General features: G+C 50.2%; 1 protein-coding gene across 1 annotated transcript; it reads left to right on the top strand.

Annotated features, from left to right (window-relative positions):
- Nucleotides 1–334: 334 nt before the first annotated feature.
- PHF19 (PHD finger protein 19) lies at nt 335–17,110 on the top strand. The gene is given in 16 exon segments (XM_007936660.2): nt 335–375; nt 377–429; nt 432–646; nt 1,131–1,212; nt 4,859–4,954; nt 5,429–5,529; nt 6,197–6,345; nt 7,998–8,093; nt 9,233–9,301; nt 9,499–9,619; nt 11,067–11,134; nt 12,397–12,558; nt 13,176–13,263; nt 13,955–14,040; nt 15,380–15,475; nt 16,768–17,110. Coding segments are annotated over 16 exon segments (1,866 nt in total).
- Nucleotides 17,111–17,970: the final 860 nt, after the last annotated feature.

Consider the following 17,970-nt stretch of genomic DNA (forward strand, 5'->3'; position numbering starts at 1 on the left):
GTATCAACTCACCTGATTATAGAAGCTCTGGTAGCATACTGCCTAAGGCACTTGACTGCTAACCAGAAGGCTGGCGGTTGAAACCCACCAGCCACTCCTCAGAAGGAAGGTTGGGCAATCTACTTCTGTAGAGATACCGCCTTGGAAACCCAAGGAGGAGTCGCTAAGAGTTGGGTCCAACTCCACAGCACATAACAACAACAGCTGATTATGAACCATGGCTCTGCCTTTGACCACCAGGTATTTCACCTTGCAAACCTGTTTCCCCATCTGTGAAATGGGGATACTGAAGTCTCCTTTGCAGTGTTGTCACAAGGATTCAGTGAGATAATAAATGTGTCTGGCATACAGCATGGGTTGCATGCATGTTTGTTTCCTTCCTTCCCCTGATGGGCCTTCTGGAGCAGCAAGCAAGGCATCAAAACCCCGTCCCCTTCTCTCCTAGTGTCACTGGGAGCTGATGGAGAATCGGGCTCTGGACCCAGGGACTCGGGACTCCTATGGTGCCACCAGCCACCTCCCCAACAAGGGGGCCCTGGAGAAGGCCAGGAACAACTTCAGAGACCTGATGTCCAAGCTGACAGAGGGCCAGTATGTGCTGTGCCGGTGGACAGATGGACTGTACTACCTTGGGAAGATCAAGAGGGTAAATCTTTTCCTCCCTGAGCCCTGTTCTCAGGCCTAGCCTCTTTCTTCTCATCCCCTGGCCTAGCCCTCCCACCAGTGATGGGGGAAATCTCCATCTTGTCCCTCATACCCAAATGTTAATAGTGAAAAGAGCCAGAGCCTGGTTTTTCAGACACCATCCTTAGTACCACATTATCCAACCAGCTCTTTCAAAAAGTATTCTGAGAACCTACGCAAACAATCAGGTTGGAAAGGAGTACCAGTGACCATCTGGCTCCTTCTGTCCTTAGCGTTCCCACCAAGTTGTCCCTGTTTGTACATTTCCAGGGACTGGAAGCACACTACCTCCAGGAACTGCCACCCTCCCTCTCTTTCTAGGCTAGCTCTATTTTCTGGAACACAAGGAGTGGGTCTAATCCTTCTGCCCTCAGGGGATGTCCTTGTTCTAGTCTGGCTTCTCTCCAGCTACTTTCTCTCATTGCTCCTCCCTCTCCGTGCCCCAGGTCAGCAGTTCTAAGCAAAGCTGCCTTGTGACTTTTGAAGATAATTCCAAATACTGGGTCCTGTGGAAGGACATACAGCATGGTGAGTGTCCCTAACATTTGAGTGTCCATGCCCTCCTCTGTTCCTCTCTCCCTCCTCCATTTCTTCCCTTCTCTGTTCTCATCTCCTACTGTTGGCACCTGGCCTTGTCCATTGGACCCAAAGCCCACCTGAGATGGTGGTCTTATTACCAGCTGTGCATTTATGTGGAAAGGCACTCACAACAGCTGTCATCCCCTTGAGTAGTATGCATAACCTCAGATGGGGTAAGTGGCTCGGGGAGGTGCCGGGGGGCTTGGACAAGGTCTCAGGCCTGTGTTCGTTTTCTTGCTGTATTTGATCTCTTGCTACACAGAGCTTTCTGGGTCAGTCAGGGGCTTGGAGTGGGGGAGGGGCCCAGAGAGTCAGAATTGTCTCTTCTAGATATGAGACCAGTGTCCCCTAGCAATATGTGAAGAAGACTGCTGGAGACAGCTCTGTAGATGGGGCAAGGAGTTTCGGGATTGGGAAGGACCAGGAAAGCAGATAGGAAACAGGCAGGGTGAAGGCAGACATGCCTGAGATGGAGCTGGATCAGCTTTCAGGGTTGAAAGGAAACTGGGGGACTCTGCACTTTGGACGTCAGGACTTCCTGACAGTTCATTCAGTTATGTGCAGACCATTCCTCACCCGGCTACTATTTATTCAACAAACAAACTTGAGTACTTGCCATGTTCAGGGCCTTGTGGGAGATACAGAGTGGAATTAGATGCCATCCTGCCCTCAGGGAATTAACATTTCTTACAGAGATGGCATATTGGAGGCATTCTTGCCATCATTCTTCTTTCCTATGTGCATGACAGACATCCCTAATCAATCACAGCACTCATATTTTCAACTGAGAGCTTTAAGTAGTCCCTACCAATCAATCAAGGATCCCTAATGGCTCAATAGTTAAGAGCATGGCTGCTAAGCTGAAGGTTGGTGGTTTAAACCTGCCCAGAAGCTCTGCAGAAGAAAGACCTGGCAATCTGCTCCTGTAAAGATGACAGCCTAGAAAACCCTCTGGGGCAATTTTACTTTGTTACAAGGGGTCATGATAAGTTCAAATTGACTTCATGGCATCTGACAATAACAACCACCAATCAGTTGGCATGAGAAAAGGAACCTGTTACCACTTACATGGTAGAATGGAGAGAAGAGGCAGGTTATAGGATCATACAGACCTTGGAACAGATTCTGGCTCTGGCACTCACAGCTTCATATCCTTGACCAAGTGGTGGGACTCATCTGAGTCACAGTTTCTTTACTCGAAAAAGGGGGATAATGAAATACCAGCTTCACAAAGTGGCTGTGAGGATTCGATGAGATAATCCCTATATAGTACTTTGCTCACTTCTGTTATTACCAGGAGTGTTACCAAAAGGTGAAGTTGCAGCAAGGCAGTTTCTAAAGAATTTGTTATCCTAAGAAATGGATTTCATGGAGCCTTCCAAGTAGAGGCTGCAGAACCCAGCCAGTGGATGGAGCCTTCAGATAGCCCCTTTCTCCAGAAAGGCTGTGGCCGGTACAGAAGGCTTCTCGCTCAAGCCTCTCTCACCCCAAATTTATCATATAAACATCCAAAGCAATAAGGATCTATCTCCTCTCCTGCGTGACTCTTATTGAAAGCAAAAGGAACTAGCTGGAGAACAAAGACACTTGGCCTTGTGCAGAAGACCCACTCTGTGCCAGGCACTGTGGGGGTGCTGCATTGCTCAGCTGGAGAACGGCTTGTCTCCCCAGCCAGATAACTGCTCCTTACAGGCAGAACGATGGCCCCACACAGGCAGGACGACGACCTCACTGATGCCCCACAAGGGCAGGATGGCGACCCCTCTGGTATCTCCTAAGATGAGAGCCTAAGGCTGGACTCGATGCAGTAAATGATCCATTGCTTCGTTAAGCCAGTGAGGACTTACTAAGACCCTCAGTGGGCACCACCATCCTGGGAGCAAATTCAGGAATAAGAGACAGGGTCCCTGCCTCGCCATTTATTCAACAAACATATCTTGAGCACTTCTGTGTGCCACAGACTGTATTAGGCCCTAGAGACACATAGATGAAGAAATACTATCTTTGCCCTCACAAAACCCTCAGCCTGCTAGGGCAGGTAAGACAAACACATAAAAATTTGGCTGATTTATCCATCCACACCCTTCACACATAAAAATATATTTATTCATCAACAAAAAAAAAAAAAAATAGCAAAGGGAAGAAAAGAGATAGAGAGGGAAACTGAGGCTTGAAGGGATTACATCACTTTTAACCTATTTAAAAAAAAAAAAAAAACCTCACTGCCATCAAGTCAACTCGACTCATAGCAACCCTTCCTTGGGTTTCCAAGGCAGTGTCTCTACAGAAGTAGATTGCCCAGTCTTCCTTTGGAGGGTGGCTGGTGAGTTTGAACCTCTAGCCTTCTACTTAGCAGTCAAATGCATTAGGTAGCAATTTATGAAACATTCAGCTAGTCACCATGTGCGAACTTTATGCTGACCTTGATTCAAAAGAACAAACCATTCATATTTTTATGACATTTGTATTTGAGACAATTAGCGATGTGAATACAAACTGAATTTTTTGATGATATGAAGAAATCATTGTTAATGTAGAACAGAATTTTAAATTCTCATGGAATCCAGACTTTCTGGGACCATTAAGGCTGGCTGAATCCCCACAGCTGTTCTGTGAGAAAATCTTTAAACGAAAAATATCCCTGAAGTGTTTTTCAAACCAAACAATAGTTTAAACTTAACTAGTAAATAATGTCTGCTTTGAGCATTGTGCTCCTTTAAAGAACTGTATGGGATCAAATTGACAACACTTGGAAAGGTTAGATAGGGAGCTTGGGTGGGGGGTGATGAGCTTATGTTCATGGGGGAGGAACAATTTGGTAAAGAAGGGCGAGGATGGTTGCACAACCTGAATGTAATTGGTGTCACTGATTTACACATGTAGAAATTGTTGAGTTTGTGTATGTTTTGCTGTGTATATTTCCAACAACAAATAAATTATTTTAAAAAATAGCAAAAAAAATTATTGTTAAACTTCTTGGATGCAATGAAAGTGCTGTTGTAATTATGTTTTTAAAAAAGGGAGTCCTGATCTTACAGACATATATACTGAAACATATCAGTTTTGTGTTTGTCGTGGAAAAATGATTGGGTGTCTGGGACATGATTCACAATAATGCAGGAGCAGGTGAGAGTGAGTGGGCATATAGTTGGAACAAGATTGGCCGTGAGTTCATAACTGTTGATGGGAATTATAAGAGTTTCATGATCACATTCTGTCTACTATTATATACACTTTAACTTTCATATAATAAACTTTAAAAAATATTTAACATAAAATTTTTTTTTTTAACAAAACAAGTTAAATTAGGCAGGAGAGGCAGCATGATGCCATCAAAGGAATAAGGGATTTGATATCAAACAGCCATGCATTTGAATCCCTCCTCACTTACTTCCTGGAAGGGACTTATCCTCTCTGAGCCTCAATTTCCCAGTCTTTATAACGGGGTAATGATAATTGGTGTGGTTGGAGAAATTTGAGGAGGCGGCATGTGGGGTCCAGTGCTAGGCTGGCCCACACGGAGGATCAGCATCTGAAATAAAAAATTAAAACTCTTAATACCCAGACCTGACCTTAGAGGGCCTCTCTCTTTCAGCCGGTGTTCCAGGCGAGGAGCCCAAGTGCAACATCTGCCTGGGGAAGACATCAGGGCCATTGAATGAGATCCTCATCTGTGGCAAGTGTGGCCTGGGTGAGTGGGGTGAGCAGGGCACCGAGAAGGCCTTGACCTGTGGGCCCCTCACTGGTCCTTCGTGGGCACTGCCCCAGACTGCTGGGGCCTCAGCTGGTTTTATTTTCTATTGGAGCTCCAAGGTCCACTGTCTGGGAGTGAAGGCCCAGGGAAGTGACCTTTAAGGAGAGCAGGGTCTCTGGAAAGTAAGATGGGGTATGTAGTTTACAGCACACCCCTGGTTGAGAGCATGGGTGGGAGACACGAGCTGAAGCCCTGAAGTCAGACCTTGGTGCTCCTGTGCTGGGGCAAATCTGTTTTTCAAGCTGGACACCAGCTTGGCACCTTGGTGGGCATCTCCAGCCATTCCTCCAGCAGCTAACAGGCATAGTTCCTAACACTTGCTGTAGCCCTCCCCAGCCCTGCCACTTTGGGCTGAATGACCTTGGGCCACTACTTTCTTGTAGGCATTCACTACCCCCTCCTCTGCCATAGGTTACCACCAGCAGTGCCATATCCCCATAGCAGGCAGTGCCGACCAGCCCCTGCTCACACCCTGGTTCTGCCGACGTTGCATCTTCGCACTGGCTGTGCGGGTGAGCCCTCCATCCTTCCCAGTCCCTGCTCTCCCTCCTTCTCCAATGAGGAAGCCCAGAGACCCCCTGGACTCAGGCCTGACTCTCCATACAGAGGCTAAGCTCCAAGCAGAAGGGCCACACCGTGTGCCAGCTGTATGTGCCTCTGAGTCTCCCTGCACCTTTTGCCCACTGTTGTGAAATAGACATGGGTTTGGTATCAGGAGTAGGAGATCTGGGAAAAATGGTAACCAGTTGATTTCGACTCTTGGTGACCTCAATGTCAGAGTAGAACTTAGGGTTTTCAATAGCTGTGTTTTTGGGAGATCACCAGGCCTGGAACCCAAGCCACTTCTGATAGACTGGAACATCCAGACTTTTGGTTAGCAGCTGGGTACATTAACCACATACCACCCAGGGACTTCTCCAATAAATGGTGCTTTCTTATTAAATGAGCAAATCCAGGTAAGTGCCTGTCCACTACATAATGGAAGTTATGGTTGCTTTTCTTGTGCTTATTAATACCGTTGTTGAGATCCTTATAGGGATGATGCGTTTGGGGTTGGTGAGAAAAAGCTCCTTGGATTTCTCAACTATATGGGAATGTCAGTGGGTTCCTCCAAACACTGGTCAGCAGGGTGTGGCCCAACCGTGACCCCGCCGGCGACTGAACTTTCATCTCCCCCAGAAAGGCGGCGCGCTGAAGAAGGGCGCCATCGCCAGGACGTTGCAAGCTGTGAAGATGGTGCTGTCTTACCAGCCCGAAGAGCTAGAGTGGGACTCGCCCCACCGCACTAACCAGCAGCAATGCTACTGCTACTGTGGTGGGCCCGGAGAGTAAGGCCACGGGGGAGGGGTGGGGGGAGTCCCAGGGGCGGGGCTTCAAGGGGGTGGACCCCCAGGGAGGCAGGGCAGATCTGGGAGCTGCACCTGGCCGACTTGGGGGGCGGAGCGGATGCAGGAATCATTCTGCGGGGTGGGGTTCAGGGGGCGGGGCAGCAGAGGTGGGACTGGAGAGGGCTGGACCTCCGGGGCCCTATGTGGGTGGACCTCACGCTGTCGGGCAGAGGGTTAGAAGTATTTACTTGAGGCACCCAGATGAAAAGCGAGTTTTGGACTAAGGTTAAGAGCCAGGCTCTAGGTGTCTAATTCCTCCCAAGATGTCCAAATCCTGGCTCTGCTCCTCACCAGCTGTCCAACCTTGAGCTAGTTAATTTCCCTGATTGTCAATTCTAATTGTTTCCTGGTCATATGGTGGTTTTGAGAATGAATGAGGTAATTTGTGTAAAAGCTCAGTGCCTGGTACATGGTAAGCACTTCCTTAATATGTGTGAACTGTGACTGGTGGTGGTACTAATGAATGGAAACAGGCTACCTGGTGAAATCTTAAGATCCTTTCCCCTGGAGGTGTGCAAGCAGGAGCTGGGGTCACCCTTTGGGCAGGCTTGGATTCTTGCTCTGGTTGGAGGGGAAAAAGTTTTCCATTCTTCCTTGCTGAGCCTGCTCCCTTGGGCTGGCTGATCTCTGCACCAGGCATCCATCGTGGGAGGAACCACAGAAGTCAGGGATGGGGTCTTTGGGGTCTCTGCCTTCAGGAAACTCAGCCATCAGGACCCCTAGTTCTTAATCTTAGCCCCAAACCCTGTTGATGAGAACTTGTGGTCTGGAGGCTGTGCTCACAGCCTGGGAAAATCCCATCTCCCAAAAAGTAGTGACTCCTAGCCACAAGTCTCCCAGAGATGGTGGGAGGCCTAAGGGATAGGTGGAAAAATGCTTGTAGAAAGCTTTACAGCAATAAGACAGTGCTTCTCAAAGCTTAAAAAGCAGATTCAAGGTGGTGGTTAAGTTGTTACAAATGCATCTCTCAGGGGCTCATCCAGAAAGAGATTTGGGGTGGGGGTCAAGAAATCTGCATTTTAAACCTCATCTTTCCTCCATTCTGATGCAGGTGTTAGGTGATTAAGTATTGTTAGTAAGAAATTGCCTTTTTCTTCATGAATATTCATTGAAATATTGTTGAATGGCCACAATAGACAAGATGGTTCCTACCACCATGGAGTTTACTGGAGCCATTATTCTCCCACAAGGTCTCCTGAGCAACCCTTTCCCTGTCAGTGGTGTTGGGGAAGCAGTGAGGGGGTGCAGTTCAGAGGTGGAGGCTCCAGAGTGGCGTGGTGGGAAAGAGCATGGGCTTTGAAATTAGGGACACCAGGATTTCAATCACCAGCCACGCCTTATTTTCTGGGTGACTTTGAGTGTCATTTAACTGTAGACTCATCTGTTAAATGGGGCTAGTGACCCATCTTTTGCCAGATGGTAAGATCAAATGAGAGGGCATATGCCCTCTCCCACTATCTCCCAGTGTGGCCTGAGTGCTCGTTAAGTGTGAGTTCCCTTCCCTTTTGCTCAGTAGAGGACAAGTTTAGGTCCCTGAGGCTCAAGCCAGGCTGGGAGCATAGGCGGGCTGACTCAGGCGCCTGTCTCTCTAGATGGTACCTGCGGATGCTGCAATGCTACCGGTGCAGACAATGGTTCCACGAGGCCTGCACCCAGTGCCTCAATGAGCCCATGATGTTTGGAGACCGGTAGGTATTGGTACTCATTTGGGTAAACATGAAAGGAGGGTCCTAGGTGGGGGGGGGGGGTTGGTAGCAGCTCCTTCTGATTGCCCACCAGGTGGGCATCTTTGTTAGTGTGCACCTGTATGTATGTGCAAGGCATGGTACGGGAGGCCCCAGATGGGCTGGGCCGGGGGACAGTGGAGGAACCAGTTAGGCTGACTTGAGGGGGACCTTGCCCTCCCCAAGCTCTCAAACCAAAAAAAAAAAAAACGAAACTCATTGCCGCTGAGTCGATTCTGATTCGTAACAACCTCTATTGGGTTTCTGAGACAGTAAATCTTTACAGAAGAGGATTGCTCCATCTTACTTCTACAGAGCAGCTAGTGGGTTTGAACCACCACCCTTTTGCTTAGCAGTCAGAGCTCCTTCCCTAAGCCCCAGTCCCTTCAAATGTCTGCAAGGGGGAAGAGGGTGACACAGGCCCTGCCTCATCCTTGCCCAGGGTTATTGTAGGAGCCAGTGGGGAAATGGATAAATTGACTGGCCTTCTAACCAGTGGAGGAACCTGGTGCCACAATGGTTAAAGTGCTCGGCTGCCAACTGAAAGGTCAGCAGTTTGAACCCACCAGTCCCTCCTTAGAAGAAAGATGTGGCAGTTTGCTTCTATAAAGATATACAGCCTTGGAAACCCCATGAGGCAGTTCTACTCTGTCCCATAGGGTTGCTGTGAGTTGGATTCAGCTCTGTGGCAGTGGGTTTGGTTTTGGTCTAACCAATGGAGCTAAGCCATTCTGACATCATGTGTGACATTTGGTTGGTATCCCATCTTGTGTTGTGATTGTATGTTGTGTTCCCGTGTGTGTGTCTCAGAGGGGAAGATGGTGGCCTCTGCAAGCTTGCAAGCTTGGCTCATTCTCTGTGAACTCAGCCACACTTCAGGGGGATTATGTTTGGGGAGGGGGTTGGAGTTAGGAGATGTTCCTTGATTGATCCCTGTCTTGCTTTATCCTTGTCCCTCTCCCTCCCCCCTCCAGGGCTGCCAGCCCCTGGAGTGAGAATGGTGCCTATGGGAAGACAGGTGGGATGTGAGGGGTGAGAGGGCTGGACTAGGGTGGGGTGTCAGAGCCCCTCCCACCACAGGCACCCTCTCCACACACCCACAGGTTCTACCTGTTCTTCTGCTCCGTGTGTAACCAGGGCCCAGAGTACATCGAGAGACTGCCCCTGCGATGGTGAGAGGGTGGGGCTTGGCCAAGGCCCACCCCTGCCCCCTCCCAGTTCTTCCCACCCCTCCTCCCTCTGGGAGCAATTCTATTCCAGCCACCTAGCCCCAGCCTTGCCCTGCCCCTCAGCTGGGACCCAGGAGGCTCCAGCCCTAGCTGCTCAGGCTGCTGCCTCAACGCATTCACCTCCTTGCCCTCTTGCCCAGGGTGGACGTGGTTCACCTGGCCCTGTACAACCTGGGGGTGCAGAGCAAGAAGAAGTATTTTGACTTTGAGGAGATTCTGGCCTTTGTCAACCACCACTGGGAGCTCCTGCAGCTTGGCAAGGTATGCAGGGGCCATGGGACATCAGAGTGGCACAAATAAGGTGACTGAGGTCCAGACAGTCAGAGAGGGATGCCCAGGGTCATACATTGCATGAATAGGTTCTAGGTCTCTGATCACTTACTGTCTCAGGGCTGTGGGCTGAGGACAGAGCCCCAGACCCAGGTAGCCCTTGCCCCTCAGCTACTGCCTCTGAACCTATGCCTTGCAAGGGGCTTCTTGAGCCTAGATTCTAGCAGTGGGCAGGATAGGGCCTCACTGACTCAGCTACAGGGAGCTGGGGCCCTGGACCAGGTCCACCGGGAGCAGGGCTCTGCTGAAGTGTTTGCCCCATTCCGGATTTCCTGGCTAAAATGGAAACTGAAGTGGGCCTGCCCCCTACTGGTCCTAGTCTGAAGAGCAGATGTGGGTCACCAGGGACCTGGGAGCCACAGATCCCAGGAGTGAAGTAACCAGAGGCTGTGAGGATATTAGAGGTGGAAAGCAACTTGCTTGTCATCAGGCACAGCTTTGGGGCTGAGCAGGAGCTGGAGCCAGGACCTCCCCAGTTGCTTCCAAGGTGGGGCTATGTCCCCTCTTCCCTAATGATACCCTTAGACTCATCTACCCCAGCCAAAGTGAGCATCCTCTCTACTGTCTGCCCCACATCCTTCTTTGACAGGACTTAAAAAAAAAAAAAAAAGGTAACCTTTTTATTTAAAGCATTTTCATATAATAGTGACTACCATTTACAGTATTTAATAATTTATATTAAAAACAGCTGTTTATTTTTTTAATAACTTTTTTCTAATTTATAAAAATGATACTTGTTCCTGGTAGAACATTTTTTAAAATACCAACACGTATAAGAAAGTAAACTAAAAAATAAAAGTTCACATTTCCACCACCCAGAAACAGCACTAAGATGTATAAGTGCCTTTCCTCCAGCTTCTCTTCAATGAGTGTTTTTTCCTTTTCATACGGTTTAGATTATACTATATATGCAATTTAAATCATCTTTATTTTCAGTTTACATTATATCACAAATACTTTGCCATAATATTAGAGTCTTCATAAACATTTTTTTATGGCCCATTGCTTTACTGACTGGTGAGCTTTCCCTCCAGTTTCTCATTTGTCCACCATTACCATTAGAAACATTGCTGCAGTGAACAGGTCTGTGTGTGGAACTTTGTTCACATTTCATACAACGTCTGTTAGGTCTGTGTGGTGGATTACACGGAGTAGTGGTACTGAGTCAAAGGTACAGACATTTTTAATTAAAGCTCCTCATGCACTTAGGGCGGGAGTTATTCTTCCCATTTGTAGATGCAGAGAAGTCATGGAATAAATTCATGGTCCTCACCTGAAGAACACAGAAGCATCAGGAGATTGGAGGGAGGGGGCTGGGGTGGCCTCAGATGCCATGTGCCTGGGTCTGACTCTGTCCTGCTGGTCTACTCCCCCTTAGCTGACCAGCACCCCTGTGACTGATCGAGGACCTCATCTCCTCAACGCTCTGAACAGTTACAAAAGCCGGTGCGTGCAGGGAGGGGAGGAAGTGCCACGGGCCCCTCAGCAGGTGGAGTTTCAGTCTACAAGTTCTTATCCCACAGCCTTTGCTCAAGCTGTGCCCTATCCCTGGAGTCTCCCTCTCCTTCTCTTTGACTATATAAATCTTTCCCATCCACCAAGGTCCAGGGAGCACCCTGCCTCCTTTGTAAAACCTCTCTTGACCACCCCAGCAGCCTGACACATTTTGATACTGGGTTCAGCTCCATAAGAGGCTGCACCTCATGCTCTAGCCATCTTTGGTTCTGGGCCAGGCACTGAGGAGTCGATTCATCAGCTCTAGTGGGCTGCAGCCTCCTCACTAGTCCCTCATCTCTTCTCTCCGAGTTCTTCTCAGAACACTCAGCTGACCACATCTCTCACTCGCACTGCAAGGGAATGGCCAGGCTCCTTAGCCTGTCATTCAAGGCCCTTTATGATCAGACCCTGCCCACCTCTTCGACCATTGCCCCTTTGTTTTTTTGTCCTGAGTGCCACCCATGCTGAACCCCTTTATTCTCCATCTCAGTGCTTTTGATCCTGCTGCTCCCTTGGCCTAGGGTGCCATCCAATCCTTTCTGTCCATTCATTGCATCAACAAATGTTTATTGGATTTTTGCTCTGTGTCAGGCCCTGGGCTAGGTGCTGAGGACACAGTGGTGAGTAAGACAAGGTCCTTGTATCTGTGAAATATCTCTGGACATCTGTAGGCAGAATTAGCCACTCCTCCTCCTACCTTCTGATGGTTTGGGGCCCAGACACAGCCCTACTCTAAGTACATCTGGCCAACTGCCTTCCCAGTGGGAACTGAGTCCCCTGAGGGTAGGGCTGTGTCTGGGTCACCTGAGCAGCCCCATGGTAGCTCAGCCAGTGTTAGAAGCCTGAGTAAAGTACCTGGAATGCTTTTAGTCTCCTAGGGGAGACCAGAGACCAGAAGAGGGCAGAATCCAGTGTCTTGACCATAGGAGTTCCCCTGTGAGCTGGAAGAGGCCTTCCTGCAGGAGGTGGGAGAGGAGCAGCAGGAACCACACACATGCAGGAGGAAGGACAGGGAAGGAAGGACAGCCTCATTCTCAGCCTCCACCCAAAACTCCTGATCCTATTGGCTCTGAGGAATCAGTCTCTGGAGGCCACTCTGGATTTTAGCTGAGGGTCAAGGGAGCCAGAGAGGGTGCTTTAATGCCTGACTCCACTCACCAGGAGGATGGACCGACAGACTCCGGAGCTTTCTTCTCCTGCCCACCCCTCAGGTTCCTCTGCGGCAAGGAGATCAAGAAGAAGAAGTGCATCTTCCGCCTGCGTATCCGTGTCCCTCCCAACCCACCGGGAAAGCTGCTGCCTGACAAGGGGCTGGTGCCCAGTGAGAATGGCGCCCCCTCAGAGCTGCGCAAGAGAGGAAAGAGCAAGTCAGGGTCAGTGCCCGAGAACCCAGGGGCAAGAGCAGCTGAACTCAGTTCTGCTCCTGGCTCCCAGCCCCAGTGGGTGGGCTTTGTTGGGGGGGAGGGACCAGAGAATATGGTGGCATCCGAGTAAGCAATGAGGGCCTATGCCCAGGTAGTGCCAGCTGGAGGTACTCTGAGAGAGCCAGTTAGTGGCTGAGCCAGGACTTGTCCCAGACTCTATACCACAGTCGCCTTGTTGCCTCGCTCAGAGGAAAAGCCAGATGTCGGGATCCAGCCTCGCCTAGAACAGGGAAATCAGAGACAAAGGAAAAAAACCAGTGTAAGGGGTCCCTAGCTCTTTGGGTTGGGCTGCCCCTTCATCCTGGGTATTGGGGCCAGGGTATCTGGATGTAAGTGCCTGGGGAGGCACCTTCTTTCACTTTCTGCCCACCATGCCCTCTTCCATACCTTATACCAGCTGCCCCAGAGGACCCTCCCCCCAGTCTCCTTGTGAAGGGGCTAGTGTTGTCAGAGCCTGACTCCACCCCCACAGCTGGGACCCCAGCCCCTGCTGCTGCTCCCAGGCTCCACCACACCCCACCTGCAGGCTCTGACTGGGCCACCCTTTCCCTTTTCTGTCTCCGCAGTTTGTTGCCTCATGAATTCCAGCAGCAGAAAAGGCGAGTTTATAGAAGAAAAAGATCAAAGTTTTTGCTGGAAGATGCTATTCCCAGTGTTAGTTTCCTGTTTTCTTACTCTCCACCTTCACCCAGCAGGATCAGCACATTTTAGGGATCCCTGTGCCGAAAAACGCAGTCTCCTAACCCCAAGAGATTCTCCCACATTCCTCAAAGGAGAAGCCAGCCCCTAGTACAGCAAAATAAGGCAAAGCCAGGCACTCCTGAACCTTCCCAAGTTCTCCCAGGAACCCAGAGGGGTGGGCAAAGCAGGTAATATCCTTGATCCCACTGTCCAGGTGGGAAAACTAAGAGCCAGGGAGGGACAGTGACTTTCCTGAAGTCACTCATCAAGGCAGTGGCCTAGCCTAGCCTAAAACCCAGAGCCCCACAACACTGTGTCTTCACTAACTCTCATCCTTGTTGAACCCACCCCCCTGGGCAATTGTACTGTGCTTCCTGCTGCCTCTAAGAGTGAAACAGGGCAGGGGTTACTATCCTATTTTGCAGTTAAGGAAACTTAGGTCCAGAGAAGTAGAGGTCATGCAGTTGCTAGAGACAGCCAGGACTAGAACCAAGGTGACTTCCTAGTCAAGACTCTGGTCAACGCTTGGACTAAGTTTCTTACCCCAGGGAGGGTCCAGCCCTTAGCAGCCCTGGCAGGCTGTGTGGCCTTAAGCTGGAGAGAAAGGGGTGCTTGTTGGAGGCAGGTGTGATGCTCACTGCCTGATTCCCCTCCCCATCTACAGAGTGACTTCACTTCAGCCTGGAGCACCAACCACCACTTGGCCAGCATATTTGACTTCACACTGGATGAAATTCAGAGTTTAAAAAGGTAACAGTGAGGGACCCAGAGGAGAGATCTGCTCTGGAGACCAAGATGGGACCAAGCGGGGAGACTACCTCCCTTCCCCCAGGAATGAAGGAAAACTCTGGAAGGGGTAAAGCAGGACAGCTTCTGAGGAAGTGGGAGCTCCCTTGGGGTCATTCAGAAATCCCCAGTGAAAATGGTTCCTACTGCATGGGGCTTCCTTGAAGGGTCCTTGTACGTGAGAGCTTTCAGCATAACACTCCCTACTGAAGTGTCCCCAGGGCTACCATGGGACAGCTCTCCAGTGCAGTGGCCCTCCCTATCTCTTTGATTTTCTTTCTTGCTTCTCCCTCCTTAAACCTCCATTGCTGTGGTCACCCCCACACTCTGTGGATAGATGGATGCCTTTCTATCTTTGCTCTTGCTACTTCCTCTGCTTGGAACACCCTTTGTCCTACCTCCCCCAGCTGAAAACTCCCTCAAGACTGGTGGTTCTAGAAAGCCTTCAATAACCCTCCTCAGGCAATTTTGGATGCATTCCTGTGTATTCCCCAACACCTCGTGCTGCCCATGTTGCCCCACGATGAGTAACACCCTCATCTCCTCCGTGCATTGTGAACACCCAAGGGAAGGGACTGGACCTGCCATTTTACTCCCCAAATTAAAAGTCATCCAGTGCTTTCCTGTGGGCATGGAAGAAAGAGCAAGGGCTGTGGAGTCAGAATTGGGCTCTAGCCCTGTTTGCCATTACTGTGTGACCTTAGCTAAATTCTTCAAATCCTCTGAACCTCTTCTGTTTTCACATGGTTAAGAGGCTCAAACAAGATACTGGAAATGAAACCACTGTTGATGTTAAAGTGTTGCACCCAAAAAAAAAAAAAAATTCACTGCCATCGAGTTGATTCCAACTCATAGTGACCTCCATTGGGTTTCCAAGGCAGTAAATCTTTACAGAAGTAGATTGGCCTGTATTCCTTCCATGGAGTGACTGGAGGGTTTGAACCACCAACCTTCTGGTTAGCAGTCAAATGCGTTAGGCACTGCACCACCAGAGCTCCTTTAAGTGTTGCACAAGTGCCTAGAATTGTGCTTCTTTTCAACTTTAATTATTGTCACCAGTGTTCAGGGAAGGCTTTGACTTCTTGGACTTTGAAGGCTGGATGCACAGAAAATGGACAGGCAGGGAAGAGGCAACTACAAGTGTGATGGTGGGAAGCAGCTCAGTAGTGAGGAGACAGGCCTCCCCTGGGGTGAAAGATGCATGTCAAGAAGGGTAGAGAGATGTCTGGGGAGGTCCCAAGGGCCAGGTTGGCAGGACCTTGCCAGGCCAGATGAACAGCACACTCACCGTCTCATCCCTCAGTGCCAGCTCAGGCCAGACCTTCTTCTCAGATGTGGACTCCACGGATGCCGCCAGCACCTCTGGCTCTGCCTCCACCAGCCTCTCCTATGACTCCAGGTGAGCTTCCAGGGGGCCTGGCTTTGAAGTTTGGCAAGTTCCATCCTTCCTCCCAGCCCCTCCACCTCACACTTCTGTGAAAATGTGGTTCATTTGTTCATCTGAGTCTTGGGCTGGGGGTCTTGACCTTCTGTGATTGTGTGAGCCTGGCTCTGGGACCCTCTGGTACTGGTCACTGGGGGTTGGACAGGGGCTGAATATGAGCATTCCAAAGCATCCCTTTGGGATGCTGCAATATGTCAAGTGACACTTCTTGCTGGGTGATTCCATTTCCAAGGAAATGACCAGCACTTTTTTCATTCTAGGGCTCTTAGCCCTGTGTCATGATTTTGCATGTCTGTGCCTCTCTGACCTTGACCTTGGTTCTTGGCTGTCTGAATCTGGTGTGTCTTTCAACGTCTCTAAGGGACCCATTTATTGGGAGGCTTGATGGAGAGGTGGATGGCATCCCGCACAGATAGGATTGGGGAGGGGGAATAAATCTACAGGGACCTAGCTGAGGCTCCGTCTGCTTGGCAGTCAGTCCTCAGCAGCATAGAGAGGGTAGAGGCTGCAAAACACACAGGCATTTCTTATAGACTTGAAGGCTCCTCTCACTGTAGTTTAGGGTAATTGAGGCCCTTGTAAAAGTAGGATTGAAATTATAATGCCTAGAGAGGTATGTCTTGGAGACTTGCTGTTTTAAACATCTCTGTCTAGGGGTCTTTCTCTGCTATTGCCTCTATGTATTCTCATTTATTTCTGTTTCTTTGGTTCTCAGTAGCTATTCAGGTTCAGTTTCTAAACATCCATGAACGTGTACCTCTTCCTGTGTCCATTTCTCTGTCCCCTCTAGCTCTTTGTCCTGTGTGTGCACACATACTTGTCTCTCCAATCCAGACTCTGGGATACAAAGTGCTTTAGTCCCTAACTCCCCTCCCTACCTGGATTTGACTCCTTCAGCTACACATGAGTCCATCTGAGGGACAAGGCAGTATAAGCAGGCTGCTGCACTGCACAGTGTCTGGTGACACAGAGACCGGGGCCCCTGGGATTGTGCAGTGCAGAGGTCCTGAATACAGAGGGCATGTGCTTTACAGGTGGGCACACCTGGGTTTGAACCCTGGCTTTCCACTCCCCAGCTGGTTATTTCTCCCATGGAGCCTGGGCTATTGTGAGGATCCTGTGAGGTAATCCATGCCCAGGGCCTGGCATAGTGCCTGGTACCTAGAATAGTGCCCAGGGAGAGGAACTTGGTGTTAGGATTATCCCATCTCATTCCCACCGTCTTCCTCTCCCTCCTCTTGGTATAGACGGACAGTGGGCAGCCGCAAGAGGAAGCTAGCAGCCAAAGTGTACATGCCACTGCGGGCAAAGCGGCGGGCGGCTGAGCTGGGTGGGCGCTGCCCCTCAGACAGCAGTGCAGAGGGGGCTTCGGGCCCTGAGCGGCCAGACGAAGGCATCGACAGCCACACGTTTGAGAGCATCAGTGAAGATGACTCATCTTTGTCCCACCTCAAGTCATCCATCACCAACTACTTTGGTGCAGCTGGGCGGTTGGCCTGTGGGGAGAAATATCAGGTGTTGGCTCGGAGGGTCACGCCAGAGGGCAAGGTTCAGTACTTGGTGGAGTGGGAAGGGACTACCCCTTACTGACCAGCTCTTAGGGGATGCCAGGAGCCCAGGAAACCAGAAGAGGGACAGCAGAAGCCATAGCCTCCCCATTTCTCTCCAGGCTAGGGGGTAAGGAGGAAAGCAGGTCCAAGCTGCAAGTGTCTGGCTAAAGGCCCAGTCTTCCTGCCTGCCTGCCTGGTGGAGGCCCTGGCCAGGCCTTCCTCTCTCTGCTGTGCTCATCTGCTCTTGGGCCTCCCGGGGCTCATTACCTCCTTGCCTATCTCTAAGGTCCCACTGGTTATCTCTCAGTGTCACCATATCTTCACTCCAACCCCTCACTTTGTATCTGTACCTCTCAATCTGCACCCTGGCCCCCAGCTCTGGGACCCTGTCTCCTGAGGTCTGAATCTTTGTCCCCAGGTCTATGTCCCTTCACCTGAATCTCACCCTCTCTGGGTATGTAATGGGTATGTGTTTACACACCTTATGTGTGCACATCTGTCCCTCCACTGGATGCCTTTCACCTGACCCAGGGGGTATCCAGTCCTCCCAAGGGCCACATTATGAGATTGGGCAAAAGTGGGTCAGAGGATGCCTCTCAGCTTTTCTCTCACTTTCTTGCCATTCCTCCCCACTCCCCGTCCCTTAGGAAGAGATGGTGGGGATGGGAGAGTGATGGTGGGGATGGGAGAGTGATGGTGGGGATGGGAGAGTGATGGCCTCTGTAAAGCCTGTGTGGCACAGACCTGGAGATGTTAAGGACCGGAGTAGTGACGAGGCTTTGTCTCTGCCTCAGAAGGCACCAGCCCAGGGCCCAAAGACTAAAGCTGAAAGGGCAGGCTACAGATGTCAGCTTCTGAGGTCATGGTTTCCCTTCCCCTAACCTTATCCCTCTTAGCTGC

This window comes from Orycteropus afer, unplaced genomic scaffold, assembly GCF_000298275.1.
Source record: "Orycteropus afer afer isolate SDZICR_OR568_19922 unplaced genomic scaffold, OryAfe1.0 scaffold00037, whole genome shotgun sequence".
Lineage (NCBI taxonomy): Eukaryota > Metazoa > Chordata > Mammalia > Tubulidentata > Orycteropodidae > Orycteropus > Orycteropus afer.